Here is a 19,354-nt window from a genome sequence, read left to right as displayed (position 1 = left end):
GTGGCTCTGTCAGTTAAAAGTCCAATTCTTGGTTTCAGCTCAGTTCATGATCTCACAGGTCTGAGGGATCAAATCCCACATCAGGCTCTGCGCGGACAGTGCAGAGTCTGCTTTCGATTCTCTCCCTTCCTCTCTCTCTGCCCCTGCCCCACTCATATTTGCTCTCTCCTTCTCTCAAAAAAGTAAATATTTTTTAAAAGAAATCTTTAAAAATACATTGCAATGCAATGTCCCTCTTTTACACAGGGGCATATTAATAAATGTCAAAAATCTATCATTTGGAATCATGCAGTATTTGTCCCTTAGCTGGCTTATTTCACATAACATAGTGACTCCACTTATATGAGGGATCTAAAATATTCAAACTCCTAGAAACTGAGAATAACACAGTGGTTATCAGGGGCTGGGGGTACAGGGAAATGGTGAGCTGTTGTTCAGTGGGTAGAAAGTGTCAATTAGGCAAGATGAATTCGTTTAGAAATCTCATCCACAGTACAGTCAACAAGACTGTATTGTGCATTTCTTTTCCAATTGTTTCACAACACTATGTTTAGGGCTTTGTCAAAAATACGGCCTTTCATAAATTATTTTCAGCAGAGAGGGACAGAAAAGGGGTGGGGGGGAACCCTCACTTGTCTGCTGCTGGCTAAGACACGCTGGGCAGGACCGGTTTCCACGTTCGTTTAAATGCTGTCCTTGAAGCTCAAAGTGCTTCACAGGTATCTGCCTTTGAAACTCCCCCACAAATCTCGGTGGTGGGGACTTAGAGGGTCGGCGTGGCGAGGCGTACCGAGCAGGAGCACTGAGTCCGTTTCAACGTTGGCAGGTGCGATCTTCCGCCGGGGCAGAGTTCTGCGCCTCTGACGACTTCTGCAAGGCGGCCCGAAGGAAGCCGCGGGGGTGCCCCGGACACGCCACACCCGGGCGCTCCGCCGTCGGACGCTGCAGTCCTTGCCGTAACCACCCTCTCTCCGCTCTAAGAACTGGAAGCGGGGCGCTCCCGGCCGGGTTGGGGGCTCCCCGGCGAACACCTCTCTCCCTCGGGGCTGGCTCCCGGCGTCACCGCGGTCCCGGGCCCTCCCACCCGGGCTCCCAGCACCCAGGGGTGCGCCGCAGGGGGGCGCCACGCCTCCTCGCACGCTCCGGCGTGCGCTCGCTCCCCAGGTCTTCCCGCCCCCTTCCTGCAGGCGGCGCGGCGGCCAGGAGGTCACGGGCGAGGTCACGGCCACGGCGCGCCCGCCGGACGCAGCCCAGGGGGCCGCCGCCCGCGCGCACGCCAGGGGTGGGGGCGGGTCGGGGGGCCCCGCACAACAGCGTGCGCGCCGCCCCAGCGAACGCGACACCTCGGCCTCGCGGCGCGGGTTCTCCCGCACGGCCCGGGGGCGGCGGCCGGCCGCTGCGGGGAGGCGGGGAAGGCCGCGAGGCCGCGGAAGACGAAGCGGGGCGGTGGTAGTCCCCGCCCCGGTGCCCCCGGCCGCCCGTGCGCTACGCCCCGGGGCCCCGGGCGGCTGACGGTGGCTGGGCTGCGGGAGGGCGGGCGCCACGCTACCGCGACCGTCCGGCATGTGTCCCCACACGTGCGGCCACACGTGCCGCCCCACCACGTTAAGGGCTAAAAATCTCACGTTCAGGGGTTTTACAACAAGAAGGGACACAGGACCCCTGGTAGAGGTGAAGGAAAGAAATTAGGTGCGTGCGTATTCCAGACTCAGTAGAGTATATGCATTCCCCAAGTGCATTTGCTGTGTGTCCAGTATACTTCAACAAAACTGGTTTTAAATCTATTGTTTGGGGTGCCTGGGTGCCTCAGTAGGCCAAGCATCAGACTCTGGGTGTGGGCTCAGGGCCTGATCTCAGGGTTTCTTGAGTTCGAGCCCCTGGTCTGGCTCTGCACGGATAGTGTGGATCCTGCTTGAGATTCTCTGTCGCCTCCCTCTCTCTCTACCCCCTCCCTCTCGTGCTGTCTCTCAAAGTAAATAAATAAACCTAAAAAAAAAAAAAATCTATCTTTTGGTATTACACTGATGCCCTTAGGAATTAGTTACAGAAGTTTTAGCCTTAAAGATCTCTTGACTGGGGCATCTGGGTGGCTTAGTTGGTTAAGCGTCCAACTTCGGCTCAGGTCATGATCTCACGGTTCGTAGGTTCCAGTCCCGCATCGGGTTCTGTGCTGACAGCTCAGAGCCTGGAGCCTGTTTCGGATTCTGTGTCTCCCTCTCTCTCTGATCCTCCCCTGCTCCTGATATCTCTCTCTCTCTCTCTCAGAAATTAAAAAAAAAAAAAAAAAAAAAGAATCTTTTGACCAGTTTGCCTTAAGTCGGCTTCTTTTTATATACCATCTCTTATCTCAGTTGTGGCTTCATTTCTGAAGACTATTTGGCTCAGTGGTTCTCAAACTTTAATATACAAAGGAACCACCTGAGACACTGTTAATCGTCAGGTTTTGGTTCGGTAAGACTGGGCTATGGCCTCAGGTTCTGTATTTCAAAAGAGCTCCCAGATGCTGCTGATGCTGCTGGTCCACAAGTTACACTAGAGTAGCAAAACCCTAGCCACACTCCTTTTCACTTAACAATTAACTGCTTTATAAAAGGCACAGGGCTAGAGGCTCAGTCAACTACTCTTGTTAAAAGTATCTAAAATTAAAAGGGACTTGGTAACAAAAGAACACCTGAGTGAGTGTGACTAGGGAAAAGCGCACTGACGCCATAATACCAACGAACTGTATTCATCAGTTAATATTTCCTGAGTCTCCAGTAACTACTCATCATGCTATTCAAACTGCATATATGAGCTACACTGTCCTAGAGATTCATCCTAAAATGGGATAAATTGAAGGGATAAAAGCATGTTTCTTGTGCTGTATGAACTTGGGAATACTATTTACATGAAAAGTTTGCATTACGAATTCACTTACTTCATAACATACAAATTGAAAAGTAGGTGTAGAATATTTCAAAGTGGTTCTAAATTTCAAAGGGAAGCTTCTCTTATTTAGTGATTATATATAAGCACTTATATATGCACAAATATATTAAGTATTTTAGTGCAGAAAACAGTGTAATGTTATATCAATTCTAATAATTTGATTGCTGTATAATTTCCTCAAAACAAAAATGATTGAATAAATATATACATGAAATACTCATGTCAGCATCAAAATATATGGAGATATATGCATCAAAATATATATTTTATAATATGTAATATGGCTACATTTTTACGTCATACCCCTTTTATTTTATGAAGTTGGTCTCAATCAAGCAAACATACCAGGTTTTCTTTGTTCAAATGAAATGACATAATTTGGAAAATTTAACACACTAAGAAGTAACACTATCTGTTGAAAAGCACAGACATCTTCCCCTTTGTTCAAGTAAAGCAAATAGCAGAATGGTATCAGGATATACTCCCCTAGAAAAATCCCACATATGTAACCAATGAAACTTCAACAAAAAAAGAGAAATGGGAAAATATGTTCAAAATCAAATGCTAAATATCTATTAATGCTCCAGGTGGAATTTGATTTTTAAGAAATTAAAAGAAGAACATAAAGAACCCTTCACTGGAGGGGAAAAAAGAGAGGGGAAAAAGCCAAGTGTCAATATGTACAACTGAAAATATATTTACATTCAGCCAATGAATCCAAGAATAATACAAACTATTAGTAAGGTGAATTCCTCCAGAAGAAATGAACCAAATTGTTTGTAAGAAATGTTAAAGCATAGAGGGGTTCCTGGTGGCTCAGTCAGCTAAGTGTCTGACTTCGGCTCAGGTCATGATCTCATGGTTCATGGGTTCGAGCCCCGAGTCGGGCTCTGTGATGACAGCTCAGAGCCTGGAGCCTGTTTCAGATTCCATGTCTCCCTCTCTCTCTGACCCTCCCCTGCTCATGCTGCCAATCTCTCTCTCTCTCTCTCTCTCTCTGTCAGAAATAGACAAAACATTAAAAAAAAATTTTACATGAAATGTTAAAGCATAGAAAAGAAATTGACAGGGGTGCCTGGGTGGTGCTGTCGGTCAAGCAACCTACTCTTGATCTAGGTTCAGGTCATGATCTCACAGTGAGTTCAAGCCCCACATCAGCCTCTGTGCTGATGATGTGGAGCCTTCTTGGGATTCTGCCTCTCCTTCTCTCTGCCCATCCCCTACCTGTGCACGTGTGTGCACACCTGCTCTGTCTCTCTCTCAAATAAATAAACTTAATTTTTTAAAAAGGAAACTGACACATTAGAGAACATGAATTGTCCTTACATATTTTTTGAGTGAAAAAAGAGAGTGCACAAACATTCCACCAAGATTATACTAGTAAGTAGATTTTTTTTTATGTCTATTTATTTTTGAGAGAGAGACAGAGCATAAAGCAGGGGAGAGGCAGAGAGAGAGGGAGACACAGAATCTGAAACAGGCTCCAGGCTCTGAGCTGTCAGCACAGAGCCCAACATAGGGCCTGAACCCTCGAACCCTGATTTCATGGCCTGAGATGAAGTCTGACACTCAACTGACTGAGCCACCCAGGCACCCCTGTTATTTTAAATCTACTATTAAAAGAAAGTGTCTGAGGCATTAATGGACTTGCTGTTTACAAATAGGCAGAGGATTCCTGCCTCACTTTCCCATCTCCTCTTTCCTGCATCCCTTTCCATTGCTCTTACTAAAATCCTTACCCATCAACAGAAAAGCATTTTGTACAAAGAACTTTTCATTTAAAAGGTGACACTTACCTTGCTGCAATATTTTTTCAACAAAATATATCATTAAAATAAAACCGCAGCAAAATAAGTGACAAATTTTTAATAATTAAGAAAACCCACGTGATTGTGATATGGGATTTGGATTCATTTAGTTAGAAGACATCATTTCCAAAGAGATGCAAGTATCCTCGTTGCTAAGTTACCTGATATGAGAACCATCATGTGGGTTGTAAATTAAATTATATTTCCTTTCAAATACAACTAGACTTGAATAATAATGGGACTTCTTGTCATCACTCCTATCAAAGACTCTCCATAAAAATCCTAAAAGGCAGGTGCTGGACCTAAATTTTGCCCAGTCATGAATATCAACCATGGCTGACATTTCTACAGTCATCATGGCTGCCTAGAAGGCAATGACAGCCCTTCTCTTTAACACCCCCCCCCCAAAGCTTTCCATAGAATTGGTCAGAATGCAAAATGCCCTATACTTAATAAAGGTCAGCAACCCATAATATATATCTCCAAAGGGAAAAGTATAAAGAGGATCCTTCTCCCACCCATTTTCCTCGTCAACATGCACACAGGCCACAATACAATTATTCACTTGTTCAACAAAGTTTGCAGTGTTAACAAAAAGTACCAAGCTTTAAATTAGCTTAGAGACCTGCATAAAGAATAGTGTTAATAACTTCAGAATGAGAATATCCATTCATTTTACTTCATACATATTAACTTAACCTCACTCAGTGCAAAGACTTTTAAATCCAACCACAGTCATGAATGTGAACATGTGAAGAAGTAAATCACTAATTCACTTACAACAGGTTGCTGGGTCTTCATCACTGTCATCAGAACAGTCCCACTGAGAGTCACAGACCAATTCTTGGGCGATGCACTGGCCACTGGCACAAGTAAATTCACCTGTAGAGCAAAGCTTTCTGGATGGAGCGTGTACACAGGCGTAGACCCAGAGCTGATCCAGCCCAATGAAACCTTTTTGGCTCAGAATAGTCCCTTCAAAGATAATCTTCAAAAAGCAAAACATGAACAATTTATGAGTTGATAATCTCCTTTAAAAGACCCCTCCAAAAAAGAATACACATTTAATAATTACTGAGAAAAACACCTGTTAAAAGAGAAGCAAATACAACCGATAAAGTTCCTACTTGAGAGGCCTGACTCACATGCATAATCGGTCTGAATGGAAAAAGCCCTACATTTAGGAAAGGTCAGCAATCCGTAACATGTCACCAAAGGGAACAGGATAAAGACTATGGGCACAGTAGATCCACTGACACCTCTGAGAAACCACCCATGAGCACTAGAAATACAACATGCCACTTCACCCTTGGCAATGTCCCTGGCTGCAAACTTGATACTTGAACGTCATCTTCACTGCTCTCTACCTTTAATATTCAGGGAAAAAAATAAATATTATCACTACTTAGACACCAAAAGCTCTAACTGCACCTGGTTTTTAAACGACTGAAATCAGCATTGGAATGCAAAAAGGGAAATGTTAGGCAATAGTAAGAGGAGACAACAGAAGAATAGAAAATTTAAAAGAATAAATACAAAATATAAGAATCTACTTTCAGAGAAGAATTTCCCTAATAATCAAACAAGTGCTAATTAAAAGAAATAAGTCTCATTTTCTCCAATTGAATTGCGAGAAGGTATACAGTATTAGCAAGTGAAATGGCCATACTTGTTAGTCCAGTCTAAGATACTATCAAAGGATTTTCCTTGAGCTTCTATCAAGAGCAATGATAAGCTAACACCAGAGTGAAGGAGAGGTATGAATACCTGACTCTACTAAATAATGAATTCTCTGCCATCCAGAATGGTAGCCACAAGCTAGAAATGGCAATTTCTAATTAAGTTAACTAAAATAAAATTAAAATTCCATTCCTCAGCCATACTAGCCACACTATAAGTGTTCAGTAGCCACATGTGGCTATTGGCTACCATATTGGGAGGCACAGATACTTAAATTTCTCCTTACAACAGAAAATACCATTGAACAGCAACGAACAATATGCTGTTAATGTACAAGGTACTAGAAATAAAGACTAATTCCTTTGAGTTTCTTCTAGCTAAGAGTCTCTGAATAGATTTTCTCCTTTGCAAAAATATGAAATATATATATACATATATATTTGTTAAGAATTACTTAAGGGAGCACCTGGGTGGCTCAGTTGGTTGAGTGTCCAACTTAGGCTCAGGTCATGATTTTGCTGGCAGCTCATGCTGGCAGCTCAGAGCCTGAAGCCTGCTTTGGATTCTGTGTCTCCCTCTCTCTTTGCTCTACCTCCACTCACTGTCCATCTCTCTCTCTCTCAAAAAGAAATAAAAACTTAAATAAAAAAATTACTTAAGATCAAGTCTCAGTTTGCAAATATATCTAACAATTTAGTCTAGAAAATTATATTACATTTAAATCATATCTAATAATAGAAAAACTTTGTATGCTGCTGTATACATTCTACATATGAATATCAAAGTATAAATACATATAAATTATTGGATCTATTGCTATATGTTGTTATAGCAGCACGAGATCAGCTATACCTAAATGATATCAGTTTGGGTTTCAAAATTGATGAGTTTAAACTCAGATTTCAAAAGGGTGCTATTATTGAAAAGTTAATTACATCTAATATGTACTTGGAAATCTAGAATAGCTCCCAAATTACTTTCTTTATATTTTATCTTTGATTTCAATAACAAAACAAACTTTAATATCCAGTTTATAGAAAAGGAATGAAACTCTAATCATTTAGTACCTCTTTCAGAAGTTATAAAGAGAAATATCAGCTTAGAAAATTAAAATAGTGTCAAATGTTATTTCAATAGGCTATGATATAAACCTCAACTTTGCTGTGATTAATACAAAAATGCTATGGTTCAGAAATTCCAATCTGAGCAGTAAATGGGATTCTAAAAATCTGCATGGTTACAGTTCAGTTTCATTTGGATTCCCCCTTTCAAACCTAGAAAAATGTACATATGTGGTATTATCATAAAGGAATGAAATTGGTTTCATGAGACACATGTCCAATTAGTCTTATTATTTTACATTCACAGCCCAGCATAAACATATTTATACACTCTATATATAATACAATAGAAATGGAACCTTAGGTAAAATAATGCCCTTCAGAAATAAAATTATGAATAGCAATTAATAATACCAGCTATATAAATGTTGATCCCCCTGTTATTACTACATTTTATGATATTGTTTTATTAGAAAAGAAGAAATGACAGGCAAATTTTTAATATGAAAGTTAAAAAACATCAGATATATTTTTCTGCACAATCTCAACTGTATATACAACACAAAATCCCGAGTTAATGCTTTTCAGAGACATTAACACATTTCCACTATCATATGTATATTTTAGATATATCTTTGCAAAGGTAGAGTTATCCATGTTTCATAAAGATGTGAATTACTATATTCAAAACATTTGCAGTCTTTACTGATTTTCAATATCAATTTATTATTTATCTGGTTCATAAAGCAGTTTGCTTCCTTGTTTTCAATGCATGGTGTTGGAGGTGGAGGGCGCTAGAGATAGAGCCCATGTAAAATGAAGAGGCTTTAAACATGAGTAGTCACTCTCTGGCTCTTCCTCTCATGGGAAATGTGGCCTCAGAAGGGCTAAGTACAATGAAAAGAAGTAGGCAATTGCTCTCCCCAAATATACAAATCTGAATCATTAATTTAATGCTAATTTAAATTTAGAAATGAGTGACAAAATTCACTATTGCAAAACTACAAATTAAACTTACGATATAAAAAAGTACTTGTTTTTCCATTTTGTACCTTAAATGTCATCAGTCCTTCTGGTATTAACACCTCTGCTTTCACCCATTTTCTGTCAGTTGATGCGTTATATGTCCAAGATATTTCTTCTTCCTTTGATTCAAAGAAAATGACATTACTCATTTCCCAAACTCTACTCTCACGTGTGCTCTCTCAATTACATTCCAGGAGAGTTTACCCTACGTATATGATATGAAGTACTAGGAAGCCTAAAGTATTGGTAAAAAAGTGTAAAACACTTTTTAAAGAAACGATAAAATGGAGGCCGGGGAGGATAAAAAAGCAGAGCCCAGAGGATTGAAAGGCAGTGAAAATACTTTGTATGATAACACACAGTGGATACATGTCATTGTACATTTGTCCCAACCTATGGGATGCACAACCCCAGGTGGGAACCCAAATGTAAACCATGGACTCTGGGTGATGATGATGTGTCAAAGCAGGTGCATCATTTATAATAAAGGTCCACTCTGATGGAGGATGTTGATAGTGGGGAAGGGATCAGGGGGAAAATGGGAAATCTCTGTACCTTCCCCCTAATTTTGCTAACAACCTAAAACTGCTCTATCAAAACAGTCTTTAAAAAAATAAGGAAATAAAGCATGACTATAATAAAGCTGCTTATATTTTTTAACAATGGAGAGTCAGTACAGAACAATAATTTGAACAGAATCTTAAATAAAGTCCTGTACTTCAAAAATACAATTCTAAACAGAAATTCATAATGCCAGCTATTTAAATGTGATCCCACTAATATTACTACACTTTATGATATTGCCATGATATTAGAAAAGAAAGAAAGAACAAGCAAACACTTAATATGAAAGTTTAAAATACAACATTAGGAGCACGTGAGTGGCTGAGTCAGTTAAGTAGCTGACTTCAGCTCAGGTCATGATCTCATGGTTCATGAGGTCCAGCCCTGCATAGGACTCTGTGCTGATACTTCAGAGCCTGGAGACTGCTTTGGATTCTGTGTCTCCCTCTCTCTCTCTGTCCCTCCCCTGCTCACACTCTGTCTCTCTCTGTCTCTGTCTCTGTCTCTCTCAAATATAAACATTTAAAAAACACAATGCTATAAGATATGTTCTTTTGCACAATCTCAACATATTTTTTCTATGGAAGAATTCATTTCGAGTTCCAAACAATATAGTTATTTTCTGGAGAATATATTTCTATGTGACTCTCTTGTTCTTTCAAAGGCCTTTCTGTGCCTTCTAGAGCATGCTCTGTCATGCATTGGTAAAATGATCATTTTCCAGGTTACGAAGTGTATGCAAAAGTATGTTCCTACTATACACTATGAGTTAAGATACTCCATAAAACTCTATAATGTACTCCAAAATTTGGCCTATGTTATTGTGCTTTATGACGTACGACCATGGTGTTATATTCTGACATAATATATTTCTTTAGATTCTACCAAACACACAAGTTCATTTGACACTTCCCTGCTGAAGATAGACCAGATCATTCATAATGTTTGCCCATAGGATGCACTGATTTTTTTCAAGTTTCAATATAATGAAAATGCAGAGTGGCATAAATATGTCAGGTGAGCTCTGAGACTGCCCATGCCCTCCTTCTGCTATGAGACAGAAAACAGCACTGGAAGATGGCATCTCATTGTGATTCAAATTTCACGTGACACTTACGCTTTTTCGGACTCTTGTAAGCATTTATCTCCCCTCAGCCTCACTTATTTCATTCATAGCCAACACTTCCTAAAAATGAATCTATTTTCAACTCGGTCCTTTACCCTCTGATGTCTACTCCAATTTCCAAGTCTTGAATATTTCAGAAGATAGTCTAAACCCATTTAAAAAAGTACTTCATTTCATTACTTATTCACATCAACTGTTAAGACTTCCACCAGACAGTGAAGCATCCACAGTAGACATATTTTCAGCTGACAACCTCCAGGTCACTCCAGGATGAACCGGAGTGACACAAAGTTGGGACACACAACTAATTTTTCTTTGAATAATTTCCTATTCAACTTCAGCTATTTAGCATCAAGACACTAAACATTCTCCACAGATGTTCTTAGGGACACTGCCTAGCAAGCTGCATTCAGCATATTCCTTCCATTTCATTTATGAAGATAACTTAGAGCAATCCTGCTTTTCTTTTCCCCACTGACAAATTAATTCCCCTCTCTTCCACCCAAAGAAGAATGTGTTTACAGTTTTCTGAAAAGTGTGCAGCATTCTTTTAAAACTTAAATGGCTTTTTATACACTAAGTTAATGGCAAGTTGTGTATGACATACAGATTTTTCTAGCACATTTTCCTGTCTGACAGCATAAGGAATGAAAAAGAAAAAGAGTCTATTCCAACTAAATAAAATCAGCTTTTATCTTATTCTCTCCTCAACCTCAGACTCTTATGTAGTTACTTTGCACAGTTGTCAATGTAAAAAAGAAAGCCTCAGCTCAGAAACACCTTTCAAGTGAAGTTCTAATTTTCTATTATCTTAAAATCATTCAATCAACCAATCAGTAAAAGTTTTAAAAATGTCCTTCCTCTCCCAGGCCAGGACCAATAATGCCATTTTACCTTTCAAGGCAAGAATCACTATATCTCCTGGAGACCTAGGCTAATCCTTCCCTCCTCCAATGAAGAAATCAAACGTACCAAATTCAAGGTTATTGTTTGTGTTCTTTTTAAACCCTTTCTAAGGCATTTTCCTCCCTGACCCAGCTATGTGTTCTTCCCATCTGTCATTGGGAGGCTTTTTGTTTTGTTTTGTTTTTACCAGTTTTAATTTTTTTTTCTTTCCCCCCCTTTTTTCCAGTTTTATTGATATAGCTGACATATAACAATGGATATGTTTAAGGTGTTCAATATAATGATTTCATTTATGTTCTGAAATAATTACCACTATAAATTTAGTTAACCTTCGTCACACCATGAAGTTACAATTTTTTATTCCTTGTGGTGACTTTTAAGATCTATACTCTTAGCAAATTCCAAAACCATACTGTTAGCTATAATCATCATGAATAACCAGTCGTTTTTAATGTTAATCAAAATATGTACAATGTACCACAAGCTGACTCATTGACAATGGAAACTCTCTTTGGGATAAAATATAGGCTGTTACTATGATTATTATTTTATAGATGATAGAGACCTAATCTCAAGGATCGCTATATGGTAGAAATTAGAGCTGCTACACACTTAAGCTGACCCTAAAAAGAGTCAACTTTTTATTTAACAACTTGCCTTTCACCTGTATTTTCTACTTCTCAAGTTCTAATGTCCTCTGAAAATAAAAAAACAACCTTTAGCTTCCTTACTAGATATTTCTCGATTTACCTGCCTATATCCTAAGACTGTTTTCTTTATTCTATTCATGGGAGATATAAATGATCATTTTCCTCAAGAGCTAATTGTTTTTAATGATAGCACTGGAATCTTTTTTTTGAGTTTGTGATAAAACTTCAACATGTAATTTAAATGTATTTTGATGCAGACTTTTCATTGGTGACTGATACGTTATGTGTTATGTATACAGAGCAGAGCAAATAGAGTATGAGAAAAGATAGTATACTGTCTTGCAGAATCCTGGGTAAACTTATGAACCAAACATTATTTAGTACTCAAAGGTGTAAACCCAACCAGTTCTGATTAATACATTAGAGCAGTTCTCTGTGATTAACTTCCTTTCTTTCAATGTGGGAGATGGAGTTTTGATAACTCTGTTCTTATTTTATGGTATATCTGAAGTCAATTTGTTTATAATATTTTCTTATACAGTCCCAAAGTCCCCAGAACACTGCTATTGTTCACTTTCAGTAATTCATAACTCCATATATGTATGTGCATACATATATATAATATACACATATTATTTTTATATATATACCTTTCCATATATTCATATATATATGTATTTATATACATACTTTTAAAATCTATCACTATTGTTCAGGGTAGATTAAAATAATCTTTAGGATTAGAAGATATATGACACAAATTTCTACTTAAATTTAAGATACCTCATTTAACACTTAGTGAATATTAATCACTTGTCATGTGAAAAGCAGTATCATGGGACCACATTATTTAATGCATCTTTAACTATGATATGAATTCAACAAAATTCGTCTAATGCCAAATACCACTGCAAAAATGTCACAAAAATAAAATTCAGTACAGAATGCTATCAATTGTGTCCCATCCACAAAAGACAAACAAGCAAACGTATTAGGCCATCTAATGAATGCACCCATCCAATTTTATGCTTTAGAACTCTGTGAATGTTATGGAAAAGAAGAGGTTGAAGAAAAAAGACTGGAGACAGAGAAAATGATACCAAAGAAAAAGAGAGGGGTGTTGTGTTAGAACTAGGATGAAAAAGAGAATTTCTCTGGGATTTTCAGATCTCGTGGTAATAGGCAGGTAATAGGCAATACCTGAGGATTCATTATGATGGCACTTCTGACTTCAGAAGAAAATAGAATAAAAAAATGCCATTGACAGTGATTAGTGATACTTGATAAGAACAGATGCTAAATAAATACACTTTTGTAGGGAAACGCATTTGGTCAATGTCAAGAGGAAGTTCCAACTAGATCTCTTCAAAGCATCTCAAGCCAAAAGAATTTGACTTGGATGCTTCTACTATCTCCCTTTTTCCTCTATCAGAATTCTTGACGTTATTATCAAACGCTTCCCATTGCTAGAAAGACCATTATTGATGCCTGTGATTTTTTTTACTTCAATCTATAAATAAGTTCTTCTTCACAATAGAAATTCTCAAAGCATCTCAGATGGTTGTTCACTTGAGGAGGATTGTTTTCATTTCAAATTAGGTTTAAAAAAAAAAAAAAGGCCAGCATTTGTTTTATTTGCTGGTATTGACACCGCAACTTTCACTCTCCCACTGAGCCTCTTTTTACCCATTCCAATGACTCCTTTGTTTGTATTTAATCAGTAATTACCAGTCTCTAAAACTGAATCTACTGGTACCATAACAGGTAATTTGTTCCCATCATGATTATAGCTCTAGTGATATGTGGATCTAAAATCCAAAACAGATCTCGTCAGAATGTCACCACAGAGCCAACAATAAAGAACCTCAAAAATATCATTTTTATTAGAACTTTAACTTTTTAAATATATTTCCATGAATTTGAACAATTCTGTAAAATAACATTATGCAAATTATAGCATTAAAGGCTCTACATGACAGTGTCTCTTAAGCTGATTCTTAGTATTTCTTTTCAAAGGTATACTAAATAAAGTCAAGTTAAAGAATACCAACTGAGAAAGAGAAACACAAACTGCCAAAAGAGAAATTTCACTTATTCAACGAATCTGAAATAAATGCATGTTTCTTCTCACCTTATCACTATAGAGTCCTACCCTCAGAACACTGTTTTCCATAGAGTAATAGAATTGAAGATGACATCTCTTGCCCAGGCAGTGACACATGGAGCTATTTAAATAAGCCTTGCTGTCTAAACGGTGAAGAGTAGAAGCATCCTTAGCTTCTACCCACATATAGTAACCTGAAAAACAAAGGAAAAGGAAGCAATTTAGAAAAGTTACCTGTTTTCTGTTTGGACAAAATTATCACATTTCTGGGGTTTTCAGAATCTGGCGTGAAAGACAGAGATCTCATTTTAAAGGATATGAGTCCTTAAAATGATTACATCAACTACAAATATTAGGTTTTCATTTCCATATGTATTTTCAAATGCATTGAAATCCATTCCTACTTCCTGAAATTAGGAAATCTCAATTCATCATTCTTATAAAAATAAATCTACTGCTATAAAAATCTCTATGCTACAAATCATTATCATTTTCTTTAAAATGTCACAATTCAAACTTTCTTTAACCAAGAATTCCTCACCTTTCTTCCCAGAACTTTTTCCCCTTTTATTTCTCTTTTAGTTTTTAGTTTTAGGAAAACCTTAATAATTTCAAGGAACTGTACCTTAAACTGCCCTCTTTCTTACCAAACTACATGGAAGTATCAGATATCTACAGGCCTATTTTCTACACCTATGAATTTCATAGTACGTAAAAATATTGTCAATCAATTTTAACACATCTGATACTTAAAACCAATTTACACTGTTCTTAAATACAATATATAGACAATGCAAAGTTATTTCTATGATTTTACAACCTCGCCTTTCAATAATAAAGCATTTTAATCCTTTATTTCTGTAAGTTAGTAAATATTCCTACAATTTCTAAAAATTATGAATTTAAGTTCAGTAAAACTCTTATTTACTTAAAATGTAAGAGTTTACCAAATTCCATAGTAAGTTAATACTTTGCCTCTGATCTTTAAACAAAGAAATGATAAATAAGATAAAAACACATGGGTGTAAAAGCTGAGACAGACCCATTGCAACAAAATATCTAAAAAGATAAGGAAGAAACAATTACACCAAAGGATGAGTAGGGCTGAATCCACAGAACTCTTGAACTCTGAGACCAGACTCAGGCTCTGGAAGCTTAGATTTTGACTAATTTCCATATTGCCAAAGAAGCTGGAAGAACAGTCATAGTCTCTCAATGAATTTGAAGACTAGAGTTGGGGAATTCTGCTCATAATCTGAGATGGAAAATAGGCCAGCATTCCCTACCTTGCGCTATGACTAAGTGACAGGATGTGAGAAACTCCGAGCATTAGCATGAAGTATAACACTCTAAACTAGCACTGTCACCCAGGTTGGTCTTAAGGAAATACACCTGAAAATACACCTGGAGTATTCAGGTATTAATAGCAAGGCTTGTACTCAAAAGTAATGATTTTACCACCACCTTGCTAAGTGGAGTTTCACTAGAGCCTAACTGACCTAGGAGAAGAATGAGAAGAATGGTATCAACTCGAGCAGGCTCTAGCCCTCCACATGAGAGGAGGAAATACCCAGATCCAGTCCCTTCTAGCTTTGCTGTCTCACTTAGGATTGGGAGGAGGAAGCATTTTTGAAGATCATGTAAGAGAGGAACAATCTCACTAAAAGACTGGAGAATGTTTCTCCTCCACCTCACAATTTACCACCATGTGAAAGGGGATCCTGTGTAATTACGGGGGATTGCTATTCAAAGAACTGTAGGACTCAGACCTCATTCTAGAACACGTCTTTAAGGAAACCCAAAGACAATAAGTAAGACAAAACCAAGGAAACCAGGTGAATTTTTAGCCTCAGACGTTTACAGTTGCAGCAAAGAGTAAAGAGTCTAATCTCTAGTTGCATAAACTTAAAACAACTATAATTAATAAGTTAAGAGTTCTAATGAAAAAAAGTAGAAAATATGAAAATAAGACTGAGAATGTAGTCAAAGAGCTGGAAATTCTAAGAAAAAATTTTAAAATGCTGGAGACAAAAAATTTAAAAAAAAAACACTCCAACAGAAATGAATTTTGTCTTTAATGTAGTGATTAAATAGACTGGCACAGCTGAGACTATGTCAATGGAAACTTCTTTTTTTTTTTTTAATGTTTTATTTATTTCTAGGAGACAGAGAGAGAGCGTGAGCAGGGGAGGGTCAGAGAGAGAGGGAGTCACAGACTCTGAAACAGGCTCCAGGCTCTGAGCTGGCAGTCAGCACAGAGCCCGACGCGGGGCTCAAACCCACGAACCGCGAGATCATGACCTAAGCGAAAGTCAGACACTTAACCGACTACGCCACTCAGGCGCCCCTGTCAACAGAAACTTCTAAAACTAAAAAGTAAATATACTTTTAAGTGGAAATAAAGGAATAGAATGTTCAAGGACTGTGGAATGACTACAAAAGTGACATATGCATAATGAGAATACAAGAAGGAGAAAGACAAAAAGGAACAAAGGCAGTATTTGAAGCAATATTCACTGACAATTTTCTCAAAATTAATGTCAGATTTTAACCACAGATCCAGGAAGCTCAGAAAATACAAAGCAAGATAAATACCCAAAAACCTACACATAAACATGTCATATTCAAACTGTAAAAGATCCAAAACAAAGAGGAAAGTTTGGGGGGAAAAAAACACAGGAGGAACATCTGGATGGCTCAGCTGGATAAGTGTCCAACTTCAGCTCATGATCTTCTGTTTCGTGAGTTAGAGTCCCATGGTGGGGGTCTGTGCTGACAGCTCAGAGCCTGGAGCTGGCTTTGGATTCTGTGTCTCCCTCTCTCTCTGACCCACCAAGGTGCATGCTTATCTCTCTCTCTCAAAAATAAATAAACATTAAAAAAGAAAAAGAAAAGGAAAACCCAACCTAGAATTCTGTATCCAGCAAAACTGTTCTTCAAAAATGAAGGAGAAATAAAAATGTTCTCATTTTTATGTTTTATAAGTAATGTTAGGAGAGGAAGACAGCAGCAGAGTTGGAGGACCCGAGGCTCTTCTTATCCCATGAACACAACTAGGTAATCAAATCAAATAACCTTAACAGCCCAGAAATTGAGCTGAAGACTGACAGAACAAACTCCACAACTAAAGTGAGAGAAGAGACCACATAGAATAAAGTAGAAAGTGCAGAGACATAATTTAGGGTTGAAAGAGATCACAGGTGCTGCAGGGGGAAGGAGCTGAGGTCACGAGAAGGGCAAGCAGAGAGGGGCACACAAGGGAATGAACAAGAAGAAAGTTCCAAAGAGTCGTTGGCTTGGAAAAGAAGAGGAGCTGAATTTTGTGAGTTCTTGCGACCAGAAGGGCTTAAAGCCTGGCATTTTACAGGTCTGTGAGCTTAGTTGGGATAGAGCCCAGAGGGCACTGCACTGCTCCTGGAGAGAAGGCAGGCAAACAACCTGAGAGCAGACAGCACCAAGAGCATCTGGGAAAGACAGGGAGATGATTTGCTTTTCTCAGAGTGCATCCCTGGGAGGCAGGGTCAGAGAGATGCCTCTGTGAGGACAAAGGAGTTGGCCAGGGTCATTTTCCTTCCCCTGTGCTCAACATAAACACAGGGCCACCTGCAGGAGGCAGTGCAGCTCCAACACTGGCAGCCTAACTGGCTTACCCTGAGCCCCAGCCCCTGTGCTCTGACAGGACTGTGCTTCTCATGCTTTCCTTAGTCCCAGCATGGCATCCGCTCCCCCAGAAGACCAGCACAAACCCCTATCCACGCTACATCTCCCGACCATGGAGTTCTGCAGGGCTTCAAATATGGTGGAGGTGGTGACAGGTCTCATTTCACAAGAAGACCAGCACACCCTTAGTTTAAATTCACCACATTGAGGCCAGGGACCAAACATTGCCCAGAGCAGGTGAGAAGAGCCTCTGCAGATGACAGGCCTGAAGGACAGAGCAGCCAAAACACAACAGCAGAGTACATGCACCACACACCAGAGACAGGCACTAAAGCACCAGCCCTGGACACTGCATGACCTCTTCTCCATATTGTGAGATCTCAGCGAAACATGAATAACATGTCTGATGGAGTATTTAAAGCAACAATCATAAAGATACTCACTGTGCTTGAAAAAAAAGACAGAAGAAAACAAGGAAACCCTTACCACGGAGAAAACAGTTAAAAAACAATCAATCAGATACAAAGAGCACAATAACCGAGATTGGAAACTGGCTTGATGCAATAAAGAGCAGGCTGGGGGAAGCAGAGGAATGAACTGGTGATCTAGAAGACAAAATTATGGAGAATAATGGAGCTGAACAAAAGACAGAGAAAAAAATTATGCAAAATGAGAATAGCCTTAGGGAATTCAGTGATCCCAGTAAACATAATAACTTTCATAAATAGGAGTCCTAGAAGAAGAGGAGGGGGAAAAGGAAGCAGAAAATATATTTCAAGAAATAAGAGCAGAAAACTTCCCTAATCTGGGAAAGGATAGAGACATCCAGACCCAGGGGGCACAGAGTACTCCCATTAAAATCAACAAAGTAGGCCAACATTAAGACATTATAATTAAATTTTCAAAATATAGTGACAAAGGAATAATCTTAAAAGTAGCAAGACAAAAGAAGTCCTTTACTTGCAAGGGAAGACCTATAAGGCTAGCTGGATTTTCTCAACAGAAAACTGGCTTTGGAAAGCCAAAAGGGAGTAGCATGATATATACAAAGTGCTGAATGGGAGGGGTGCCTGGGTGGCTCAGTCAGTTAAGCGTCCGACTTAGGCTCAGGTCATGATATCATGGTTCATGGGTTCGATCCCCATGTCGGGCTCTGTCTGACAGCTAGCTCAAAGCCTGGAGCCTGTTTTGGATTCTGTGTCTCCCTCTCTCTCTGACCCTTCCCTGCTTGCTCTCTCTCTCTCTCTCTCTCTCTCTCAGAAATAAATAAGAAAAATTTAAAAAAATTTAATTAGAAAGGAGTAACATACCATACCCACAAGTGATGACATATATGCCTTGTGAGCACTGAAAATTTTAAATAAAATATATTCACATCTTCACTAATCACAGTGACATTTACAGACAGTAGAGATAAACATTTTATTAAATCTTCAAAAAATTGAAAAAATAGATGAGCTCATACTTCTTGATGACTACAGTAATTATCAGGAGATAAAAGAGGAACCATCACCACGTACTTAGAAATAAATGAACACACTTTCATTCAAAAATTGTATGACCAAATAGATTATTATTTAGGAGTGAGGCCATTAAAAACATTTTAAGTTTACAAATACTTAGCAAGACCATTGCTACAGATCTTTTCTAAGTAAAAAAATAAGTGAACTTTCTCAAGAAGGAAGGGAATCAAGGGCCTGAAGTAAAAGAAACAATGGTGAAGAAATAAAATGATAAAGATAAAAGACCAAAACCCAAAGGTCTTAACAGACACCTCACAAAAGAAGACATACAAATGGCAAATAAACATAAGAGATGCCTCATATCATAAGACATCGGGG

The 19,354-nt window shown here is 38.7% G+C and overlaps 1 protein-coding gene across 1 annotated transcript in view; it reads right to left on the bottom strand.

Moving 5' to 3' along the window:
* MALRD1 (MAM and LDL receptor class A domain containing 1) overlaps positions 1-19,354 on the bottom strand; it is an 800,662-nt gene that overhangs the window by 684,095 nt on the left and 97,213 nt on the right. Inside the window, 3 exon segments of the mRNA XM_039216734.1 lie at positions 5,517-5,724; positions 8,530-8,622; positions 13,881-14,047. Coding sequence (XP_039072665.1) covers positions 5,517-5,724; positions 8,530-8,622; positions 13,881-14,047 — 468 coding nt within the window.

The sequence above is a fragment of the Hyaena hyaena genome, unplaced genomic scaffold (assembly GCF_003009895.1).
Source record: "Hyaena hyaena isolate Hyena2069 unplaced genomic scaffold, ASM300989v1 scaffold_656, whole genome shotgun sequence".
Classification (NCBI taxonomy): Eukaryota; Metazoa; Chordata; class Mammalia; order Carnivora; family Hyaenidae; genus Hyaena; species Hyaena hyaena.
This window is presented reverse-complemented; position numbering and strand designations above follow the sequence as displayed.